This window comes from Giraffa tippelskirchi, chromosome X (assembly GCF_054371585.1).
Source record: "Giraffa tippelskirchi isolate mGirTip1 chromosome X, T2T-mGirTip1v1.2.pri, whole genome shotgun sequence".
In the NCBI taxonomy this organism is placed as follows: domain Eukaryota; kingdom Metazoa; phylum Chordata; class Mammalia; order Artiodactyla; family Giraffidae; genus Giraffa; species Giraffa tippelskirchi.
The window spans coordinates 119840001-119855000 of record NC_137289.1 but is presented as its reverse complement, the minus strand read 5'-3'; the positions used below and the strand labels follow the sequence as shown (position 1 = coordinate 119855000).

Genomic DNA, 15000 nt, shown 5'->3' with positions numbered 1-15000 from the left:
TTCTTAACTACAAGTCACGTTACTGGTAATTATGGTAATATGTTTTACTTAATATGTTCAGAAGACTGCCTCCTCATTTACCAAGTCTTTGGGGAAAACGAGTTAGCTGTACCCTTTTGATCAGTATATTCTGTTGGACAGACCAGGAAAATCCCTGGGAAGCTGAATGGGAGCCCAGATCTTCTACTTCTTCATAATCTTTTATGTAATAGTGACTAAAGGATTTTTCTTATTTCCAATATTAGATACTTGAAAAAGAGTTAATGAAAGTGAAATAAAAAGGAGATACATTTATTAACCTCCATATTTTCGAGGAGCAAATAAAATTTATTTCCTTCAGAGGACTCATTTCAGGGACTATAAGCTCACATGCTGTCAGGGACTGGACAAATATATTTATTTTACATAAATGCAAATTATACTTTCATTGAGGTATAATTCATATACCATAAATGCACTCCTTTAAAGTGTATGCTTCAGTTTTTAGTATATTCACAAAGTTGTGCAATCATCACCCCAAAAGAAATCCTGTCCATTAGCAGTCACGTCCCTTTTCCCCTCCCTGTACCCCACCCCCCTAGACTCTGGCAGCCACTAATCCACCTTCTGTCCCTGTGAATTTGTCTATTCTGGACATTTCATGCAATCTGAATCATACACTATGTGGCTTTTTGTATGATTTTTCTCTGTTTAGTTTTCAAGATTCATTTATGTTGTAGTATGTGTGTGGTACCTTATCATGTTTACATGTGAGTAATATTCCACTGTATGGATATCTCACCTTTCATTTACCATTCATCAATTGATAAGACGGTTGTTTTCTCTTGAGCTATTACGAATAATGCTGTCATGAACATTCATGTACACTGGCCTCAGAATTTAAGCTCAAAAATTTAGATTTGCAAGGGGCTTCCATGGTGGTACAGTGGTTAAGACTCTGAGCTTCTGCTGCAACGGGCGAGAGTTCAATCCCTGCTTAGGGAACTAACATCCTGCACCGCAATGTGGCATGGCCAAAAATTAATTAAAATTAATTGAGCAACTAGTTTTTAAAAACTTTGTAAAAAAAACTTTCTATTTCATATTGGGGGTGTAGCCGATTAACATGAGCAACTTGTTTTTAACCTATCTTCTGTTTCTCAGAATATTTATCTTTACAGTCCCCAAATTTAACTTAATAGGTCATTTTCACTAAAACTGATGACAGGGAAATCTTTAGAAATTCTGGTGAGAGTTCTTTGTCTGTGATACTTAACACATTTTATCCTTTAACGTAAGACCGGAGCTAAGATATGTATCTATAAAGTATAGATCAAGTAGCAATCAAGTTGGTTTTGAAACTCACTCAGTTTTCCAGTAATGCCTATTATGTGACCTGATGAATTGTTAGGTTGCAAGAACAGATCAAGTAAACTTCCTTATTTAAAAAGTATAGTTAAAACAAGCTATTACAAAGTTCTAGTTAAAAACTAATTCTTGGAACACTTTTACACTGTTGGTGGGAAGGTAAAATGGTGCAGCCACTATGGAAAACAGTATGAAGATTCCTCAAAAAATTAAAAATAGAACTACCATATGATGCAGCAATTCTACTTTTGAGTATATATCCCAAAGAATCGAAATCAGGATATCTACACTCCCAGGTTCACTGCAGCATTATTCACAACAGCCAACATATAGATACAACCCAAATGTCCACTGACAGATGAATGGATAAAGAAAATGTGGTATATACATACAATAGAATCTTGATCAGCCTTAAAAAGAAGGAAATTCTACTGTTTGCAACATCAATGGACCTATAACACCTTATGCTAAGTGAAATAAACTGGACACAAAAAGAAATACTGCATAATCTTCCATTATGTGTGGAATCTTAAAAAGTCAAACATATAAACAGAAAGGAGATTGGTGGTTAGCAGGGGGTGGGGTGAGGGGGTTCAATGGGTATGAAGTTAGTTACACAAGATGATTAAGTCCTAGAGATTGCTGTACAACTTAGTGCCATAGTTAACAATACGTTATTGTGCATTTAAAAATTTAAGAGGGTAGATTTCATGTTAAGCATTCTTAAACATACAAACACAGAAAGCAAAGGGACACAAGGAAATTTTTGGAGGTGATTGGTATGTTTATAACCTTGATTTTGGTGATGGGATAATGGGTGTACGCATTAAGTCCAAGCTCATCAAAGTATATACATTAAATATGTACAGTTTTCTATATATCAATTATACCTTATTAAAGCTATAAAAATAGTAATTTTTGCACTTCTCTTTATGATTAGACACTATGAGGTAAAAACTACCTACTTGACTACCAATGCTGTTATAGTTTCTGTGCTATGACATCTTTGTTTCATGGTTCCTCCTAAATTGCAATCATTCTTCATTCCCACAGGATACAAAATACCTATAAGCCAAAGAACTGAGACTTAGGCATTTAAAAAAAAAAACACACACTAAACAATTCTAAGATATCATTACAGAAGCAAAAATGCATTATTTATGTTACTGATTACCTGGAGAACAAAAGATTGAGGTGTTGGCGATTGAGTTCAGAAAATAATGGCGTACTTGACTCCACCAACTCACCCAGGTAGAGAGGAACTGAAGCATAGAGTGGAACCAGTAAGCCATGGTTAGCCATGACTGCAAGACTCTATTGAGAACAGCTGCTGACCTCACCGGGGCATTTTCTGGATGCTGAGATGGGACAGTGTAGTCTTTTTTAACAGAACAAGTAAGGTGCTCATCGTCCCAGAAACTACTTCTTCAGCTGTTGGTTAATTCTTCAGTGTGTGCCTGATCAAGGGCTAACAGCTGAGCTGAACGTTTCCTGAATCATCTTTCTCAATTAACTTTGATCTAAGTTCTAGTCTGTAAATGAGAAATGCAAGTAAGAATGAGGGTCAATTTATTTTAAGTAAATTTATCATTAAATATCAACGTGTATCATTTCAAACATTTATAAATATCACAATTTACAGAAAATTAATGTAATCTTAAAATTATTGGAACAATGATTTTCACAGTTATTTACATTAACTCAAACTACCTTTGTAGAAACAAACGATGTTTAAAAGTGTCCTTGCCACAAAATAATAATTTCATAGTACCGTTCTGTAACATTTATGTCACTAAAGTGGCAGCTGCACCAATAAAACCCAGCAGATTCAATAATTTACAAACAGCATAATCAGAACTGAAAATGCAAGCTACCATTCATTCCAAACAAAACAAAACCTTTTATATTAATATACAAATATTTTTCCATTTTCATCACTGAAGAAAATAATTAGGAGGCAGTACTTTCTTGTTTGTAGTAAAAAAATTAAGCTTCTTTTAAAATTGACATTGAGAAGCTAGATTAGGTAAGTTGCTATAATGCCTCACATTAAATTTTTTGAGAATTTCTTGGTTGTGGCTGCAACCCAAGAAGGAAATTCTTGGGTTTACTGGAAGCTTTTTCTATCAATTAAACCATTTTTATGTTGTATTAATAATATGTCCATAAGCAGAGATAACTACTTGTCATCTCAAATAGACATTTTAATTTCTCATCAGCAATTTATAACATACTTAGATGGAAAGAGATTCTTGGCTCTTTTTTTCTACTTAAGTTTATAAACTTTTTTTGATATTCCCTCAAAAGGATCCCAAATAGGTCTAAATTTATATCAAAGGAAAAGCAAACTTTATATGGACTAAGTGCTTGTATTTGAAAACAATATTTGCTATAGTATTCCACAGGGGTTTTTTTTTTAGCATATAAAAGTATGGTATAAGAAATTATAGTCACAATAAAGTACATTTTCTTTCATTCACATAGAACATATACTTAAATTTTAAATGTTGGCTCTTCAAGAAAGCTTTTCCTGGGAAATAATATGCATAATTGTTGCCCAAAAATGTATACAGCTGTTTTCCCCAAAATATTTATACACATAGTGGTCCACTTAAGACCAGCCCCATTAGAATCCACTGAATATAATGTGTTCTTAATTTATAAATGGGCTACCCTCAGTATATAAAATATAAACACATGTATGTTACACATACAAAGTAAGAAATATAAAAAGGAGAGATGAAAAGAAAAGGAAGTATTCTTCCCTATAAGATCCTGACAGAAATTCAGTGTAATTAGTGAGAACATGTACTCTTAATTTATAAATGGGCTACCCTCATTATACAAAATATAGAGACATATATGTTATACACAATGTAAAAAATATAAAAAGGAACGAAAAAAAAAAAAAAAAAAAGGAAAGTGTCCTTCCCTATAAGATCCAGATAGCAATTCAGTATAATTAGTGAGACCATGTAAAATACATGAAGAATTTTCAGTTTTGGCAAATACTTTTTAGAAAAATGCCTAAAGAATGAGGGTACGAAATTTCTATTTTAAGAATTTAGTAGAGGCTTCCATTTAAACATTTAGTGAAGATGTTGTGGTCTCCCTAATAAGCAGAGAAGAGGACTTTGGGTAGGGGAGTCTGTTAAAAGGAAGCAAACAAAAAATCACAGATTTTTAGCCAGTTAGTAATAGCCCCTTAATGAAGCGTGTGTAGTGCAGGAATCAAATCCTGGCCCATCAGAATTTGAATATACGTGATGAAAGATTCCAATGGATAGGATCTGAATTCTTCCTAGATCTTACAGGGAATGAGGCAGGAAATGATTGCAAAGGAGGGGGTCAGCCCCAAAGGTGGCTGGTCCAATCTTAACTAGTGCTGTTAAAAAACACACCAAATGTTTCTATAGCATTCTTTCTGCTGCATTTTCTTTATTTCAAGCCACAGGTCTACTTGGAGGATCATGCAGCAAGTGGCTTATAAATAAAATCAGTCTATGAATAGTGTCATCACATTAAGAGACAGAATCACTGGATTCTCTCCATAGGTAAAGAGCTCGCATCTTTGGAATCCATGAGTTGGTAGTATTTACGGCATACCTAAAATGGGACAAAAATCATATATATCAATAATAATCAACATGCAATTTAGGAGTTAAAGCAATGAAGATGATTCGATCATTATTGAGCTAGAAATTCCATATGATTCCTAAATATTGCTTCACAGGTAAAATGCAACAAATATAACTGGGCCAATTTCAAAATTAGCAAATGAACGCTATTGCTAACTGTTTACCAAGACAAGTCATTCCAATTTTTCTCAAATCTCAGCATATGTTACCAAGAGAGATCCTAAAGATGGCAATCATATCTATTTTGGAAGTCTGGGAATTTGGACATTTACTGTATCCTTTAGCTTAGAGATATGTTATATATCCTATTTTTTCAAAGACCAAGCTTTTTCATTCTGTACTGGCATCAAAGGGAAACAGAAGGGGAAAAAATATCGATGAAAACATTCAGCTGCAATGCTATTTTCTTTCCTTTTCCAGACCATCATAATGCAGCCAAAAACAAACAAACAAGCAAAACAAAACAAAAAAAACCTCACGATAAAGAAAAAAAATAGAACTTTTCCTAAAACAGAATTAAAAAAAATTTAAATTATAGTTCTTCTGGGGAATACTCAGACTCTTCCACCAAACATTCCTGAGAAGCAGAAAGAAAATAAGCATCTGCTAATTCTGTACAGATTTATGTATACAGAAGCCTTTTGTAAGGTGTAAAGCACTAATACCAACATGGTTGTTATGGAAGAAAAAGATTTGAACAAATTTATTATAAACAAGAACACAGAAAAAGGTAAATCTAATTTTAAATTCTCATGCACATAATCATGAAATTTTATCATAATTTAAAAGATAATTTAATGTTCTGCTAATGTAGATAATTTTTATTCCCTTTCTGCTAATGTAAATAACTTTTCATTCCATATTTATATATAGTGCTTTAGTGATGATGCCAAGCTGATTAATGCTTGTCAGACTTCTAAAAACAGATGTTCTCCCATATCAATAAAAAATTTTTACATTTTAAACCCAGGTCATCTTGTAATTAATTAAGAGAAATAATTCAACTCTTTCCCTAATTAAGAAGATTTTTTAAATGTTTCACTTTCTTGGCAACATATGAAGTATGTCATTTCCATTTAGGCCATTAATTTGAAGAAAAACTGAGCTATTATCAGGAACAACTTCCAAAAATGATTATTATATTTAAATTAATGCTGGTTACACAGTGAGTTTTATAATGTACTGAGCAATTTTACTTTTATAAGAATATTCAGAACATGCAAAAGTAATAATTCAGTTTGAATTTCACCCCCAATTTATTTCAGCAATAATTAAAAAAAAATTTCAGTTCACCAATGTATTCTCTTAACTAAAATAAAAGTGACAATACATTTTCCCCAGGTTTAGAGTTTTACAGAAACTCTGCTAACATACTCTGGCCGAAAGTCTTACCAGGATTGAAATGTTAAGACTTGTGTAGAAGATTTTCATAAGCATGAAAAACAACTTAGGCACATTTGAAAGCAAATTCAATTGATTTCAAATACTATACATTTCATCTAACACTCTGAACATCCTTTCATTTAAGCATGAACAGTAGTACTTGTGCTTACTGCTGCACTTGCCAGCAGAATGTAGCCCCTCAAAGAAAATCATCTACTAAAAATCAAAGAGAATAAAAGCAGAGTCACAGTCCTTAATTCTGAATTAAATGGTATATTAACTAGACCTTTAATAGATTTTCCAGGTTCCTAAGAACAGGAAGAAGGAAAAATACTGAAAACTTTCTGTTGATTTATACACAAATACATTAACGCTAACTCATATAATTGTCTAATTTAAAGAGGAACTGACCTGAGAGGTACCTTGCTCCGATTAACATTACCACGCTACTCACTATAAAAAAGCCCAAGGGTAGACTACAGAAGATACTAGGGTCACCTGTTGTCATCCGAGTAGGAGGGAATTCCAGTCAAGCAAACCAAAAGAGAGACACATAATTACAATATTTGTGTTAAGAATCACATGATAGCAAAAAAAAAGTTATAAAAATAGTATCAAAGAGTTATTACTTTAAATCAAAACCAGAATCCAAACTGAGGGCTTATGACAGTTAACAAACGGTACAGATAGCATGCCACAAATAGCAAGAACATAGAGCATATAGACCAACATAAACCTTCCACTGGCAAAGCCAAAGAAAGCTGAAGGAGAACTTTCTTTTTGGGAGGCTGCTGATTTTAGCTTTCTTGGTTCTTCCCCAAAAGATACTAAGTGAGCAATCCCATTCCCCATCCAGATTAAAATTATAGATCCTTTGGCTATCAGAGAAGAGTTATATTAGTCCAATTCATGAGTTTGAAAATGAATTTCAAACCCTATTGGTTTCATTTTCTTTTTTACACACAGTTGGTATAACAAAATGAACCTGAAAATTAATGTTACTATAATTTAAAAACTAAACTGTATTAATCTACATTTTAAAATATTGTCTGAGAACACAATTGTTTTGATATTTTCTAACCTGATTGAAAACATTTCCTTTAAAGAATAGCTAGATAGATACAGACATAGGCTTTTCTTGAATTTAAACATTATGTATCTTGAACATTTAACAATTTTTGAAGAAAATGTTATTTTGGTGGGTTTGGAGTACAAAGTCATGAAGTCATTACTTATCATAAGCTCTCTCCAAAAAATATTAAATCCCCAATCATTTCTACAACATTTAAAACATATTAAATTGTATGTTAAAAATTCTTTACATTCCATTCAAATATAGTTACCAACAAGAAAATAAATATGAATGCTTCAAAATTGGCAATATGCTTTGGAAATTAAGCTAACATAATATTCTTCCCATAAATTAAAACTATTTAAAGAGGATAAGAGGCCAGGCAGCAATTTGAATAGCCTTATGAGATCATCAAAACAAGATTCTATCTGTACTATTATTACATAGCTTACATTGCATGAAGAACAATCAGCATTTCACTAATTGAATATTGTTATCTGGATTATTATACAGTTTTTGAGACTCTCAAAATGTTGTACATGAGTGCTTTTCATAAATCTACTACAAATTGTTTTTTACACTTTGCCTTAAATACACTGCAGCCTAACTGAAACAAAAATCAAGTTTGAAAAATCGAAAGCTCTCAAAAAATCAAATTATTTTATCATCAATTCTGATGGCAGAAACAAAAGAATCATGTAATTGTCTTTATCCACTTTTTCTTGGCATTTTAAGTTCACTGACAGTAAGGTAAGGAAACAGAGAGAAAATGATAATTGGCTTTGTGGGAACTTGGCGATTAAAATCATATCCTCAACTGCAAGTAAGGAAGAAGTATGTATGGTATCAACATGGAGGCAGATACAGCGAGGGAGGGGAACAGGTTGAATTGTGCCATTTTATTTATTTATTTGGCCATATAATATTTTTTTGGCCATAAAATAAATAAAATACATTTTATTTATTTATTTTTTGGGAGCATGCGGGATCTTGTTCACTGACCAGGGATGAACCTGTGCCCCATGCATTGGAAGTGTGGAGTCTCAACCACTGGACTGCCAGGGAAGTTTCTGTGCCATTTAAAAAAATACAACTAGTCAAAGAAATCACGGAACTCATTTTCATCAGCTTTTAACTGAGGGCAACCAGAAAATAAATCAGAGTGCACGGCTGTTGCGTCCTTCAAAGCAACTACCACTGTGCTACAAAAAATACCTATGATTGAGAAGTTTAACTGCAAAAGGTCTCAAAACTGCAGACAATCTTAGCAAGAAAGGCTTTGTCACCATCTTAGAAAGAAAGGTGGGTCTCAGAACAAAAGATGTCAAGACAATGGATATTAAGCCTAAAGCTTATTTAGGATAATAAACAAAAGCTTCAAGTAGAAACAGGATGATCCCAGAAGCTTCTCTGAAAAGCTAGATACATTAAAAGTGGTTCTTGGGACTTCCCTGGTGATCCAGTGGCTAAGACTCTGGGCTCCTAATGAAGGGAGCCCAGGTTTGACCCCTAGACAGGGAACTAGACCCCACATGCTGCAACTAAGCACTGGTGCAGCCAATAAATAAATAATTTTTTAAAAAAGTGGTTCTATACTCACTTCGGGGTTGGAAGGCAGGCTATATTTCATTTATAAACTCCTCTCTCTTAAACTATATGCTTCAAAATATTATTGGCCATTGTTTCATTCATTAAATTCCAAATCTTGTATTTAGCAACGGATTACAATATCATGCCATATTAAAGGTATGTTAAAGGCTGTTTCAATATTAAAGGCAGCTCAGAGCTGTTTACAACTAAATAGTTTATTTATGGTAGATACCTTCCCATCTAAGTGATTAAAAACAAAAGTCCTCTAATTTCTGCCAAGAGCATTTCCCAATTATGACATTTCTAATTTACTATGCTTGGTACTTTTCTTCCTCTTATTTCAATGAATTCTCACAACATACACTCACTAAGGGCTTGGGAGCAGTCTAGGAAGTCGTGAAATGTATTATGAAATCAATATAGCTTTTGGTCGGTTCAGGTCATGAAGACAGCCTCCCAAAAAGGCAAAGTCAGTTACGAAGAGAAAAAAAAAAGTTTAGTTGATTTTTTTTTTCATTAGGAAGAAACTAGAAATACTTTTACTTTTAAGAAAACTAAGTTATCAATCAAAGTACCAGGAATAAACTAATAAGGAAAGGTATGGCAGGATAGAGATAAGCACATATATCAATCTGATAATTTACATTTTATGTTTAGAACTTTAAGTATTTTCAAAATGTTAGAAACTATGAGCATATGATAATGCTATTCTTCAGAGCAGCCTTGCTAAGTATAAACAGATACTTAAAGAAGCTATTTAACATACTAGGACAAAGTGGCAATAACAAAAAAAACATTTTTACCACTTTCTGAAGACTGAGTTGTAACCCAACCCATTGATTTCATCACAGCTTTCTTCCATGTAGAATAACGAATTTCACTTTCTAGAAATAGAAAGTAGGAAAACCATACATAAGAAAGGCAGTTTACTGAATGTTAGGTGGCAGACTGGACGGGAGGGGAGTCTGGGGGAGAATGGATACATGTATACGTATGGAATCATCTGCCAGGAGACTCCAGTTCGATTCCTGGACTGGGAAGATCCACTGAAGAAGGGATAGGCTACCCACTCCAGTATTCTTGGTTTCCCTGGTGGCTCAGACAGTAAAGAATCCGCCTGCAGTGTGGGAGATCTGGGTTCAATCCCTGGGTTGGGAAGATCCCCTGGAGAAGGGACAGCTACCCACTCCAGTATTCTGGCCTGGAGAATTCCATGGACTGTATAGTCCATGTGGTCACAAAGAGTCGGACACAACTGAGCGACTTTCACTTTCACACGTATGGCTGAGTCGCTTTGCTGTACACCTGAAACTATCAATAACAACTGTTAGTTACTATGCTACTGGGAAGTCGCTCAGTCGTGTCCGACTCTTTGCGACCCCGTGGACTGTAGCCTACCAGGCTCCTCCGTCCATGGGATTCTCCAGGCAAGAATACTGGAGTGGGTTGCCATTTCCTTCTCCAGTGGAACTGCCCGACCCAGGGATCGAACCCAGGTCTCCTGCATTGGAGGCAGACGCTTTAACCTCTGAGCCACCAGGGAAGTCCGTTAGTTACTATACTCCAATAAAAAATAAAAAGTTTTTTAAAAAAGAAAGACAGTTTACTAAGATGTTCTAAGTACTAATATTCACTCATCATTCTTGACAAATTGTTTCACTTATTCAACTGATGTTTGTTACACTGTATTTAACTGACATGGAGCTTTACCAGGACTCCGATCCCAGTATGGCTGCCAAAGACTGCCAGTGACGGCAGAGAGAAGCTTGTGTGGAAGTTGGAGGGAAATTCAGCCTGGTCTGCAAACTGAAGGGAGATGCAGAGACAGGCTACCTGCTAAGACCAGGTCATTCACAAGCAGGTGGTGATGAATTAGAAAGGAGAATCCTATTTGATCTGCCTTCTCTTTGGGGGAAGGCAGAGGACCTTGGAAAGTGAAAGTCGCTCAGTCGTGTCCAACTCTTTGTGACCCCATGCACTGTAGCCCGCCAGGCTCCTCTGTCCATGGAATTCTCCAGGCTGGAATACTGGAGTGGGTAGCTGTTCCCTTCTCCAGGGGATCTTCCCAACCCAAGGATCAAACCCAGGTGTCCCGCATTGCAGGCAGATTTTTTACCATCTGAACCACCACAAAATTCACTATGATACCATTTTATAGACAGCTTTTTAAAAAGGTTTAAAACAAAATTGAATATATAAAACCTGACTTTTGTACACAAACTTAATTACAGGTATTAGAGCTTCCCAGGTGGTGCAGTGGTAAAGAATCCACCTGCCAATGCAGGAGATGCAAGAGACATGGATTTGATCCCTGGGTTGGGAAGATCCCCTGGAGGAGGAACTGACAACCCACTCCAGTATTCTTGCCTGGAAAGTTCATGGACAGAGGAGCCTGGCGGGCTACAGTCTATTGGTCGGTCTTGTGGCTTAGTGTTGTTTGTTGCAACAGTGAGTCAAATATTTAATGCTCATTGATGTAAATTGTTGCTGCTTTTGTCAGGCTAGCCCTGCTGTGCTTAGTTAAAAGTTACCAGAATGGTCCTTAGCCCAGTTAATCCTGTCCTAAAACTGGGCATTGGCACTAAAGATGACCCAATGCAGACATGATGTGTCGGTGGTCTATATATCTCCCTTGTCACTGTCAGAAAAGGTTACACTAACAGGCTACTAATAAAACTGATACTGTGGCACTGTTATCCTTGTACATGAAGAGACTATAAACAGTAGAAGTGAATGGTAAAACAGTGATTATAGAAGTTTGTTTTTTTTTTTTAATAGGGAACTATTTCTCTTATTCACATTCATTCAAATATGAAGCCAAGTATGTTCAGCAGCTGAATATGAAATTACCTTTGCATTTGCAATCTTATTTCATTTCTTGATTTGTGACTAAACCACCAAACTCTCTCTCCCTTTTCACAGTACACCAATCTTCAGTTTTTACAAGTACCCTCACTGAAAAAGGTAACTGTGGAGCACAGGGAACTATACTCAATATTATGTAATGACCTATAAGGGAAAAGAATCTGAAAAACATAGTATATATAATTGAATCACTTTGCTGTACTGCTGGAACTAACACAACATTGTATTAGAAATCAACTCTACAATAAAAATAAATAAAAGTACCCTCAGCGTTGATCTGAGGTTCAAATCGCTCCATTGTGACAGCCGACAAGTCCTCAGGCTCCAGACTCCAGACTCCAACCCCTTCTGCAGCTCCTGCAGCCATGGCGGCTCCCAGGGCAGTTGTTTCAGGCATGGACGGCTTCACTGAGGGGAGCGAACAACATCACTATCTTAGCAGTTACATATGCCTGAAAAATCAGTTCTTCCAAAAAAACATGACTATTGGGGTTTGAAGGAATGAGGGTTACTGACCTACTGGAATATACAGAATGTCTGCTTGTAACTGCATAAGGATTTTGTTGTTGGTCATTCCACCGTCTACCTGCAAATGGCTGAGTGGAATTCCACAGTCGCGGTTCATGGCGTCCAAAATCTGAAAAAAAAAAAAAAAAAACCCAGTGCAATGAACATCATCAAAGTACCACACAGTAATATCTCAGAAAATAGCCATCTTCTACTTAAAAATACGCAAAAGCTCCCCAAAGCCTACAGAAGGAAAATTGAGATTTCTTCTAGGTCCTCCTTGATCTGGTTACCACCAACCTTTTCTCTTACCACTCCTCTGTACTCACCTCTATATTCAAGCAAGCCAGACAACTCTATTTTGCACCCTGATTTCCTGCCGTGGTATCTATGTTTGTGCTACTACTCAAATCCTTTGCCTAATATGTGTCGCTCAGCATCCCCTCAACTGTAAAATGCCCAGTGCCCAGCAGCTAACAGGAACTTAGAAAGTAATGACAGCTGGGAAAAGAAAACAAACTTGCATTTATTACATCACAGTTTAGGCAGGCTTAATTTAAAAAAAAAATTGGGGGGGGGGCCTTACTGTGCAGCCCATGGGATCTTAGCTCCCTGACCTGGGATGGAACCCGTGCCCCCTGCAGTGGAAGCATGAAGTCTTAATCACTGGACCGCTAGGGAAGTCCCCAGGCTTAATTTCTGATTATGCTGGGAAGATTGAGGGCAAGAACAGAAGTGGGCAGCAGAGGATGAGATGGTTGGATAGCATCACTGACTCAATGGACATGAGTTTGAGCAAACTCTGGAGATGGTGAAGGACAGGGAAGCCTGGCGTGCTGCAGTCCATGGGGGTCACAAAGAGTCGGACACAACTTAGTGACTGAACAACAAGAACAAGCTTATTAAATTCTCATAAAATTCTAGCATATACATATATATAAAATTGGTTTAGGAATAATAAAGGTGGATTAAGTACAGGAAAAAGGCCCATGTTGATTACCTCTCGAGTTTGGAAACAAACAGCTTCTAATGCAGCAAAAGCAATATGGCATTTATTGGTGAACTGAGTGAGCCCACAGATGATCCTAAAAATACACACAAAGATTTTTAAGATTAGAGCAGAATAAATGAGTCATCAATCGGGAATGTGCTAAATATGGAAAGGTTGAATTTGGTACATAGACGTGTACGGGGTCAGGGGGGGAGCCAAAACTGGGCACAAACATTAAGTAGCTGGCAAAATCCTTATAGTCTACAATGTTGCATCCACATATGAAAAAGTTCATGATCTATCTGAATAGATGACAATAATATAAAACCAAATCAATATTCATTTAGATGATGGCCTTTTGATACATAACTTGCAGGTATCTTGAAGATAAATGATAATAATACTAACATGAATAGGAATATGGCCGGGGCTTATTTTCAGATGACATAACTTCATGGTTTTTTTTTTTCTAATATTTATTTATTGATTTGGCTGAACCAGGTCTTAGTTGTGGCAGGTGGGATCTAGAACCTAGGTGCCCTGAACTGGGAGGGAGGGCAGAGTCCCAGCCACTGAACCACCAGGGAAGTCCCTGGAGTTCTTCTTTATGTCATGCCACGGGGCATGCAGTGTAGTATCTTAGTTCCTCAACCAGGGATTGAATCCATGCCTCCTGCAGTGGAAGCGTGGAGTCCTAACCACTGGACAGCCAGGGAAGTCCCAACTTCTTAGAGTTTAAAGGTTCTACAATTATACTTCCCAAGTATAAAAGATTTCCTCCATATTTCAAAATCATTTGAAAATATAAAACTATTAACCAATAAGTTCTTAGCTAATATAGTAAATAAATCAAGACTGACAAAAGCATACCTTATTTTCAATTCTTACCCTCTTGCACTGGGCTCCCAATAAGGTGCATACAGCCCCGAAAATGCTGGGACGAAATAGCAGCCATAAGAAGTACCTACTTCTTTAGCAAGTTTTTCTAACATTAAAAACAAACGACAACAACAAAAAAAAAACACAAAAAATCATTCTAGTATATACTACTTCTTTCCATCAACAAGCACACGTGTTTAAAAAATTAGGACGGGACTTTTGATTTCCTAATATGCAGTACAGCAAAATGTTGCTAATTGTAGCAGAATACAAGCAGCAAGAAAAGCAAATTTCTCCACATTGAATACCTACCACTAAAATATAACCCAGTCCAAGAATGACAGGAACTGGATTAGTTTTGTTAAGGTATTGTAGCTCATTTCCACTATTTTTAAAAAAATATTTAATTTATTTTCGGATGTGCTGGGTCTTTATTGCTGTGCACAGGCTTTCTCTAGTTGCAACGAGTGGCAGCTGCTCTCTAGACATGGGGCACAGGTTTCTCATCGCCAGTGGCTTCTCTTGTTGTGGAGCACCAACTCTGGGGCATGTGGCCTCAGTAGGAGTGGGGTATGGGCTTAGATGCCCCATGGCATGTGGGATCTTAGTTCCTGGACCAAGGATTGATCCTGTGTCCGGTGCATTGGCAGGCGGATTCTTAACCATTGGACCATCAGGGAAGTCCCCATTTCCACTATTTTTAAGGTTGCTGACTAGCAGATGAAGAA

At 36.2% G+C, this 15000-nt stretch overlaps 2 protein-coding genes across 2 annotated transcripts in view; both read right to left on the bottom strand.

Moving 5' to 3' along the window:
* The window catches only part of LOC145535245 (glycerol kinase-like), a 25635-nt gene extending 22756 nt beyond the window's left edge, over nucleotides 1-2879 (bottom strand). The window contains exons 1-2 of the mRNA XM_081563589.1: nucleotides 2595-2879; nucleotides 2313-2412 (exon numbers count right to left, since the gene is read on the bottom strand). The gene's annotated coding sequence lies outside the window, so the exon portion shown is untranslated. The remainder of the gene's footprint in view (nucleotides 1-2312; nucleotides 2413-2594) is intronic.
* Nucleotides 2880-4768: 1889 nt separating this feature from the next.
* On the bottom strand, nucleotides 4769-14385 carry LOC145535746 (glycerol kinase-like). The gene is made up of 7 exons (XM_081564096.1): nucleotides 14282-14385; nucleotides 13403-13487; nucleotides 12412-12532; nucleotides 12160-12303; nucleotides 9834-9914; nucleotides 6780-6866; nucleotides 4769-4953 (listed from the first exon to the last, which is right to left on the bottom strand). The coding sequence occupies exons 1-7, from the start codon at nucleotides 14383-14385 to the stop codon at nucleotides 4943-4945; spliced, it is 633 nt and encodes a 210-aa protein (XP_081420222.1). The 3' UTR covers nucleotides 4769-4942.
* Between the last annotated feature and the right edge of the window lie 615 nt (nucleotides 14386-15000).